Genomic DNA, 10,086 nt, shown 5'->3' with positions numbered 1-10,086 from the left:
TTGGCTTTTAACAGATAGACAGAAAAATGGATAGTCAAAGCCCTTTCTCGGTTAGTAACGGAGGAAAATCCTTTTTTTCTTTTTTAGTAGGCTAACTTCGGAGTTATTATAAGAAGTGTGTTTGATTATTACTTCAATTTAAGGGCCCAAGAGTCCTAGTTGATCGGAGGCCTTAACTATTCTGATGGTATTACAACTGATATTCATGATTGTATCATCTGACATGCGCAATATTATATTCTTATATTTTTTGTTTAATTTGTTTATGAGGTAATTAGGTGTAAAACTACCATTTTGTTCACCTTTTCCTTGGTTTTTTGCTTTTCAAATGATGTTTCCAAATGAATGTTTTAATCTTTATGTTTCAATTTTAATGTCCAGGTTGCAGAGCCTTTAAGGGCTATGGTAATGGGTGCTCCGTTGGAGGATGCTCGACATCTTGCTCAGCGTTATGACAAAGTTCGACAGGAAGCTGAGGCTCAGGTATTGTTACTTAATTGGTTTTAATCACTTATTCTAGAAAATATTAAAGTCTCTACTTTCTTAGCAGTTTTCCTTGTCATATTTAATATTTTATGACGTTACATATAAATCTACTTAGGGATGGAATATATATGTGGAGAATTATCTTTTTTAATATATATATATTATTACTCTTCTCTTTTCGGGATTTAAATCTTTGATTAATTATGAGTCTCAAAATATTATGGAGAATATCTAGTTTTTCATGCAATTGCTTTTCTATTTGTGAGTTTTTACCGTTTTATCATTTTCTCTTTTTTTCTTCTACTCTCTTATTCGTATTATTTTGATGCGATTGTTTTTTTGTCAGATCTGTCGCACTCCAACTTCTTTCCTTTGCACAAAATTTCAAACTCCTGCGTTGCTTTTGTCATCTTTAATTTTTCTATCTTTTATTCTGCTCAAAGGCCACAATCTTTTTGCCTGGATTGAATATTTACAGTATTTAGCTTACATGGAAAGTAGCAAATAGTTGTAAGATTAATAGCATATTTCCTATGAAACTTACATGTTACATGTTTGTTGTATCAGTTGGTCTTGCATTTCATGTTAGACGTACATACAAAATCTTAAACCCTAAAATGTCCTTCATCAGAACTCGTTTATTAAGAGTGCGTAGGTGCAGAATCCTGCTTGGAGAATTCGTTGATCAGTGTATTATATTTAGTTGTTCATGCACAACCTTGTAACGGTTAAATCTTGGAAATGAAAAATATTAGGCTATTGAAGTCTCAAGGCGCCAGCAGAAAGTTAGGGAAGCCCCTGGCAATGTTGATAATAGTTTAAAGGTGGAAGCTGCTGAATCAAAACTTCTAGAGTTGAAATCAAATATGTCAGTCTTAGGTAAAGAGGCTGTTGCAGCAATGACTGCTGTTGAATCTCAGCAACAAAGATTGACCTTACAGCGGCTCATTGCAATGGTATTTGTGATTAAATATTTAGCAGCTTTAAGGTTAGTTTCTGTTATACTTTGGGCAATTTATGCTTGTTTCACTGTTTTTCTCTCTCCTTGAAGATTGAGTCAGAAAGAACCTTCCATCAAAGAGTGCTGCAAATTCTTGATCAACTGGAAGGAGAGGTATTGAGATGTTCTATTTGAGGAATAAAAAGCAAATATTGTAATATTGCTTTCCTGCATCTTTTCTAACTAGTTTCTATGGACATTTGAACTTACATATGCACTAACAGATGATTTCAGAGCGCCAAAGAATTGAAGTATCTTTATCGCCAACTTCAGTTATAGAATCTGGCACACCACCTCCATCCTATGAAGAAGCTAATAGCATTTTTAATTCTAATCCAGTGAATGGTTTAACTGATTCCATGGGATACTTTTTAGCAGAAGTAAATTCCTTTATTCCTTGTGCTGATGTATTTCTGCAAATTCTGTTTGCTCAATAGGCCATATTTCCCCACTGTGCAGGTCATTCAATCATATCAGGCTGAAACTAATGTTGAACTCAACTTGTCAGTAGGGGACTATGTGGTTGTACGGAAGGTAAGTATGCCCTGTGATGGTCTGCTCATGATTATCATTAGTTTGAAGATGATTTACCCTTCTGTTTCTCTTATTAGTGAAATCTGTCATCCACTTGACCTTTTTTTTTTTTTTTTTTTTTTTTAATTTTTTTTTTTTTTTTTTTGTAAAATATGTCTTACGATTAGCTATAGGTTTAATGATCCATTTGAGGCAGCTCTCTCAGAGTTTTAGGTTTCGTTTGGGACGGATTTCTTACTGCTTAAAACAGCTTTTTAGTAATAAAAAAAAATTATAATAAAAAACAGCTTTAAAAAATAATAAAAAAAAGCTTCTCAAACGAAACCTTATTTGTCAGACTTACTTTTGCTACAACTCTTTTTCTGTTTTTGTTTTTTCGGTGAAGAGCATCCTTCTACATTTTGAATCAACTAGTGCAGTAGCTTTGCGAAAGTTGTCTGAGTCTTTCAAAAAAAAAAAAATAGAACTCACAAGGAAAAGCTAGTTGTATTGAGATTTAGCTATTTGATAGGCATAATTTTGTAAAATATAGGTTTCTGTGCAACCTACAAGATAGAGGCTATTGCCAGCAGTAACACAGTTTTTATAAGCTCTTGCAGGTCTCCAGCAACGGATGGGCTGAGGGTGAATGCAAAGGAAAAGCTGGTTGGTTTCCTTATGGCTATATTGAAAGAAGAGAACGTGTTCTTGCAAGTAAGATTGCTGAAGTTTTTTAATATATTTTCTGTATTGTATTGTATTTAGCGCAATATTTAGTGCAAAAAATGAAGCCTTGTATTGAAGACACCATGCTTGTCTGTATTGTTTTCTTCTCAGTAAATGTATTGTCTCAGCCATGCCTGATTCTGCTCTGGTAGCCTATCAATCGAGAAATTATTACGTGCGTAATTTGGATGTAGCTTTTCATACGGACTCTAATCACGTGAAAACAACTTGATTTTCTCTCTTGTACGCATGTTGTGTTCAAGAGGAAAAAAAAAGGATGTAAATGTGATTGGAGTCGGGATGTCATTTGAATTCCGCACATAATAGGACAAGAATTTCTAAGATAATATTTTTTTTTTCTGTGAAATAATAATTTCAGATGGCCATATTGTTGGATATGCTATGTGTAAATTTAATTTTGAATAAAATAATTTAGAAAATAAATTACTAAAATATAAAGAGTAAGAAACCTACCTAGCTTTTTTTACTGATCACATGCCCAGTTACCGCGATTAAATTTAGCAGAGTTGGTGAATGATTAAATTTAAAATTATAGAAAGTATTTTTAAGATTAATGTAATATTTTATAAAATAGTTTTGTTTATTTACTTATATTATTATTTTATTATTTAAATAAATTTTAATATTCATTAAATGTTCTAGATTAAATGTCTGTTTAATCTACATCTTAATTAATTTTTTTTTAATTTTAAATAAATTTTTTAAACTAAAAAGTTATCTTAAAAAAAACAAAAATAATTGTTCCAAATGAAGCTTTAATGAATGATCTAACTATTAGAACTTTGGTTAGGAGTTAGGTTTGTTTGGGATGATTGTAATTTTTCATGAATTTATTTATAAAATTATTATGGAGAAGATAGTTCTTTAAAATTAGTTGTAGGAAATGGTTTTAAAAAGTGATGATTGAATAAAAATTGTTGTTATAATTTTGTGAACAAAGCAGAAAGAAATGTCTCAAATTGATTTTAAAAAAATGTGGTCGTAACAAAATTTGATAAATGTGTCGATTATGTAGCTCATCTTGGTTTTTTGGTTTGGAGTTTTGATTACAAATCAAGAGGTTTTGAGTTCAATTCTTGCGTATGCGATATGCGTCTGAATTTGTCTTAATTGATCCAAATTTCTCAAAAAAAAAAAAGTCCTAAGTGTGAATTATTTCAATGAATATAACAATTCAAAACAAAAAATTGTACAAAAATATTCATAAGTTTGTGAAAAAAAAAAGACAAGTCTCTATATTCAATTATCCATTGTCATGATTGTTATGAAATAAAGTTGCAAACAAAATACAAAAAAAATTTCCCAAAAAAAAAAAAATCCTCCTTTTTATTATCCATTAATGCATCAACTTCATGGGAAGTAGATGAAAATTAGGGGACAACCTTGGCTACACCCTTGAAGTGATAGTCACGTTAACATCTCAGTTGTAGTCTAGCAAGTCCTTTCATCCAAAATTTTTGTATATATCCAAGGCAGTCTTGCTAACAATAATCTTTCTTGATTCTTCTAGTAAGTATGAGATTTTTTTCAAAAAAAATTTATGAAGTGAATTTCAAACTTTACACAAAGTCTCCATCTGGAGTTCTACTCCTTGGATAAGTCACATTTATTATATATATTAATAAAGTTAAGGTTCCATATACTGTCCTCACATTAAATAATAAAAACAATATGTGACATATTACAGTTCTAAGTGCACCCCATCGGGCTTAGCTGGGCGAGCATGATTGGAAACCCGCAACTCATGTTCGAACCCCCTCATGTGGTGTGACCTCTTAAATGGGAAGAAAATAACTGCAGATCCTGTGCACTTGTGGGGCTGTTTGTTGGTAAGCTCACCAAGGGATTAGTTACACTGCCATGCGACTCATAAGAAGGATGACAACGGATAGATACCCCCGTTCTTAAAAAAAAAAAAAAAGAGAGAAAAAATACAGTTCTAACTGCCATATTCATCATCATAAATGTTATGTTTAACAGCCATTTACATGATTAAAACTGTGCAATAATTTAATAATCTTCTAGAAAAATCTTTTTTGGTGGGTCATTTTTGTGCAATTTAGCAGAAGTATTTGGTGCAAAATGCAAGAACAAGATTCATCTGTCATTTTCTAGTTAGTACATAATTATCATTTGTAGGTGAGATGTGAAGATCAAAAGGTCTCACTTTCATCTGCTGTGAGCATTTCACTGTGCAGATATGTTTGAAGGAGATTGGAATCAGCTGTGACATATCAGCTAATGGAAAAAGGGGATAACCTTTTTTTATTAATGAATTTATTTTCCATTATATATTTTTTAAAAAATAATAATAATAATGCTCCTTGATTTAGTTGGAATTAATGTGAAATTGAGAATCTTAGGTTTGTTTATTAATAATTTAATATGATAGCTTATCTACTGAATCTATTTTTTTTTTAGAGTAATTTCTGATCTTCTATTTATATATATAGGTTAATTTTTATTGCTATATGAATAATTATATTTGAGTTAAATAAATTAATATAATATATATATTTGTTGTAAAATGAATAAGTCTGATTATCACACAATTATCTTAAAATTAGGCACCACTAAATGAGTTTCAAGTCGAGAATGAGTTTTGGATGTTGAATTTATCTTATTAAACTCAATTATTGTAAGTAATATGATTCGTTTGATTTGACACAAAAGATTGTTGATGATTTATATTAATTTCTTTATTCTCTTATATCTTTTAGGAGATAAAGAGAAATAAGAAAATAAAAGTTATACAACTTAACTTGACCTAAGTGAGCTTGCACATTGATTATATGGATATTAGTATCTTTTCTAGCACCTACATAAGCATCATTAAAATGCTTGTAAATTTGTCATGGTGGTTCATTTCAAGGTTCTTCTATCAATATTTTTTTTTTTCATTTGTTGACTTATCTATATTATAAGTACCTACTTTTTGTCGCTGTAAAGAGATTCAATGACTTGAAGTTTAACAACTTCTTTCACTCAAAATATTTTGATTGTCTTGCACAAATATAAGAAGGAAAATAGCCTATAAGTAATACGAATACTTGAAAGCAATGTTACAAACGCAGATATATGAAAATGTAAAATTGACCTGTAGAGGCGAGTAAACAAGCTATTGATCAAGGAATCATGATTGACCAACAAATTCAATCTTTCACATACCGTAGCTTGCGATAAATTATTGAGAAGCTTGCGAGACACAAAGTTAGAAAGTCAAAGATACTAGAGGCTCTAAGACAAAGACCTTGAGTGAGAGGCGTCGCTACCATCAACACGAAGGCATGAGAGGGACATTCACATCTCTCTAATAATTAGATGTATATTAATAACAATTTGTATAATTTATTGAATTTAATAGTGAATTAGTGATTCTACTTATCTTGCCACCATATAATGGTTTGGTTTGGCATTATTCACATACATATCGTAAATATTTCTAGGGATTTTTACATACATAACACTTAAAACTAATAAAAATACCTATTCAACACCTAAAATCAAATATTTACTTACTTACCACCGCTTTCTCATTCTAACCATTCGCTATACCACTCCGTTAGCCCCGACCGTCAAACCCCTCTCCCCGAACCCAGTCGATTTTCCCGCGTGAATAGCTTTGGCCAAGCTTTGTCGCTTCTTCTTCTCTCGTGCAGGTATGAATCCCGGTTCTCCTTCGTTGCTTCTTCTTCGCTTGATCACCGTTCATCGCGTGCCCTAGGCAAAAAATGCGGGCTGGCAAACCGAAGCATTGGCGACGAAGCTTGGCCGAAGTAACTCTTACGGATTCTTTTGCACATGCAATGCTTAGCAACAAATGAAAAAATTTTATTCATGCTTACCGATTTTTCTTCATCCTACCCAGAAATGAGTTTAACTCATTTTTTGTTTTTCTTTTCACCAATGCTTACGGGATTTGATTTTTAACTAATTTTGTTTAACTTATTTATTATTTTTTTGCACAGAAATGAGTTCGATTAATCTTTGCTACATCGTCCTGAAATTCGGTGGATATTGGAGTGAGGTGCAAGGTCAAACGCGAATGAAGTATATAGGTGGAAGTCAGAAAACCATAAAGCTTCAAAGAGATGAAATCAGTTTGGTGTTGCTAAAACAACGAGTTGAAGCACTTTGTCATTGGATACGGGGACAACCGTTCGACTTACACTATCATGTCATCGGAACTTCACCTAAGAATTACATGTTGGTTGCAAGCGATTCAGATTTAGTTGACATGTTGAGCAGTTCCTATGACAGAAATAGATTTGAGATAGCAGTCGCAATGAAACATTACGAGGTCGATATGTCCCAGAACATTCAAACTGAATTAAACAACCAATCAAATGAAATGTATCAGTACTGCTCGAATATTGGAGACTATAATGATATTATAGTAGATGATGTGTGTGATGATCTTTTTGTACCACAAATTGATGAGGCAAATAGTCTATTTGTTGGTTCGCGGTTTGACGATTCCCAAAGTTTCAAGCAAGCTGTTAGGTCGGCTGCAATTTTAAAGAATTATGCTATTAAGATAAAGGCTAGTGACAAATCCAGAGTGATTGTTACTTGTGCGTATAGAGGTTGTCCTTGGAGAATACGTGCTTCATTGTGTCATGATGGGCACTCCTTCGAAGTCAGGAAAATTGAATCAAGTCATTTATGCCCTGGGGTTAATAGAGCAGGAAACAAACAAGCAACTACTAGTTGGGTTGCTCATGAAATCATGGACATTGTAAAGAGAAATCCTGATATCACACCCAAAGATATTAGCAATAATTTGGAGGCTACTTATGGATTATCCTTACCATATATGAAAATTTGGCGATCCAGAGAGTTAGCAAGAGATGTCATGTTTGGATCTGTCGATGATAACTATATGTGGGTTCCTACGTTGCGATATGAATTACTCAACAGGAATGTTGGCTCTCACATTACATACATGTGTGACAGCAGAAGCAATGCATTCAAGCGATTCTTTGTTTCTTTCAAAGTGTGTATTGAAGGTTTTATTAATGGATGTAGACATTTAATTGGAGTAGATGCATGTCACCTCAAATCAAAGTATCTTGGCGTACTGCTTTCTGCGAATTGTTTGGATGGAAATAATGGGCTTTACACTATAGCATATGCTGTTGCAGAATCAGAATCTAAGAAATCTTGGGAATGGTTTATGAAGAACTTGTTGGAAAGCTTGGCTTGTGATATAGAAAATTTAGCATTCATTTCTGACATGGAAAAGGGCCTTAGCGAAGCTATAAAACTTATTTTTCCAAATGCCGAGCATAGGGTTTGCATGAGACACCAATGGAAAAATATTAAAAAATACTTTCGTTGTGAGGATGGCAACAAGCTCCAAAATCTAGTATGGACAGCCGCAAATAGTTACAACCTACATGACTTGCAGAAGAAAATGGAGGAGATCTTCAAAATTAGTCCACAAGTGCACTCTTACTTGAGTTCATTGTCATGCAAGTGGTCTAAGGCTACCTTCTCTTTACACATTAAAAATCACTACAATACAAATAATATGTCTGAATCCTTTAACGCATGGGTCGAAGATGCGAGAAGTAAACCTGTTGTTGAATTGATTGTTATGGAACAACGCTCGCAAAGAAAGATAATTTCTGCATCCTGGAGAAGTCAACTTGTTCCTCATGTGGAAGAGTATATTAGAGATATTACAACAAGGAAAGTTCATTATATCATTCGCCAATCGACGTCAAGCAGAGCTGAAATTGAAGGTATTCATGAAAGGCATGAGGTGGACATAGAAATGAAATTTTGTAGCTGTGGATTCTGGCAAATTAGTGGTCTACCATGCATACATAGTGCAGCTTTTATTGGAACAACACAACACATATTATGGCATACATATGTTGATGATCACTACTATCTTAATAGGTATTCCAATAATGTCTTAATTAATTGCCTTCTACATGCTATGCTAGTTTGTTACATCTTTCGTTGATTTTATGAACAGATACAAAATGACGTATGATGGTGCGATCTCAACCTTACCAGGCAAGGAGATGTGGGCTGCAGTCAGTGATAATGTGGTAGTTACCCCACCTATTACACTTCGACCACGTGGCAGACCCAAAAAAAGGCGAATAAAAAATTTCTTAGAAGTAGGAAAGAAAACAAAACTTGGACACAGGTGCAGTCGTTGTAATTTATTGGGCCATCATAGAAGTACCTGCAAGAATCCATTAAATGCGGTTGGGCAAGGATAATGTTGGCCATGCTAATTGAGAGTCTAATGGATCTTTAAATTAGATTCATTACTAATTTTATAAATAAAAAAATGATTTTTAAAATAAAAAATTACGTAAAAATTAGTTTATTTTATAAGCTAGAAAACTGTTGCGGGCTAGAATATATGTAGCGATAGAGTTAGGAATTTTTGTCTCAGCATTGTACGGATATCCAATACACAGAGAAAAAAAATGAAACACCATAATTTTTACGTGAAAAAACCTGAAAAAAAGAAAAAAAATTCACAGGGCTTCGCTAAGTTGAAATGATTCAACTAGTGTTTGATTAGATTATAAGTAACTCACTAATTCTTGAAATTTTGTATGACTATATTACAACAATCAACTATTGGGTTTAAAGGAGATCGAAAATCTGGCGACGTTTAGTGGTCGAGAAGAAATCCAGCTTCAATTAACGGTCTGACAAAAGTCCGGCACCAGTGGTAGTCGGGCATAAATCCGACGTTAGTAGGCGGTCAGACAGAAGTCTGACATCAGTCGGCTGCTGGTTGGAAGTCCGATGGTGATCGAGGATGAGTCTGGTGGCAAGAGAACTCAAGTTTCTCTTCTTCCTTCTCTTCCAGACGGTGGTGGCCTTGGGCAGGTGGAGGCAGGTTGTGGTGGTGGGCGGCGACAGGCAAAGGTGGTTAAGCGAGCTTGCTTGGGGTGTAAACGGTTCTCATTCAAAACTATGCGAGTTTAATTTGCATAAAAAATATCAAGTAAAAGGCAACATATGATAATAATATAGCAGTGGTGGTGGCAGGTGAACGATAATCGGTGGCAAATAGTTCTGGGTGGCGTCGGAGAGCACCCATGGATAGGAGGTGAGGCTTCATGCACATGATATGCCTGAAATTCCTAAAATTAGATGAATTCCAAATAAAATGAAAGTAAAAAAGAAGGATGAATTGTAAATATATATATATAAACAAATTATTTTACTTTTTCATCTAATTAAATCAGAATTTTTGTAACCACTGCATCATTTTTTACTTCACATCCCTTATTAAAAAAACCAAGTAGTCCCATAATTGTTCATTTTTTTAGTTGTATTGACGATCTTTTTCAACTGCTTTT

The 10,086-nt window shown here is 33.4% G+C and overlaps 2 protein-coding genes across 2 annotated transcripts; both read left to right on the top strand.

Moving 5' to 3' along the window:
- Positions 1-374: 374 nt before the first annotated feature.
- On the top strand, positions 375-2,871 carry LOC110097162 (SH3 domain-containing protein 2-like). Its single transcript, XM_020823412.2, has 6 exons — positions 375-483; positions 1,242-1,442; positions 1,538-1,600; positions 1,711-1,866; positions 1,946-2,020; positions 2,620-2,871. Exons 1-6 carry the CDS (start codon positions 403-405, stop codon positions 2,734-2,736), a joined length of 693 nt encoding a protein of 230 aa, XP_020679071.1. The 5' UTR covers positions 375-402; the 3' UTR covers positions 2,737-2,871.
- Positions 2,872-6,716: 3,845 nt separating this feature from the next.
- Positions 6,717-9,709, top strand: LOC110097164. The gene is made up of 3 exons (XM_020823413.2): positions 6,717-8,653; positions 8,733-8,808; positions 9,479-9,709. The coding sequence occupies exons 1-3, from the start codon at positions 6,717-6,719 to the stop codon at positions 9,707-9,709; spliced, it is 2,244 nt and encodes a 747-aa protein (XP_020679072.2).
- Positions 9,710-10,086: the final 377 nt, after the last annotated feature.

The sequence above is a fragment of the Dendrobium catenatum genome, unplaced genomic scaffold (assembly GCF_001605985.2).
Source record: "Dendrobium catenatum unplaced genomic scaffold, ASM160598v2 fragScaff_scaffold_1297, whole genome shotgun sequence".
Classification (NCBI taxonomy): Eukaryota; Viridiplantae; Streptophyta; class Magnoliopsida; order Asparagales; family Orchidaceae; genus Dendrobium; species Dendrobium catenatum.
Note: the sequence above shows the minus strand (reverse complement) of the source record. Positions and strands in the feature narration are given on the sequence as shown.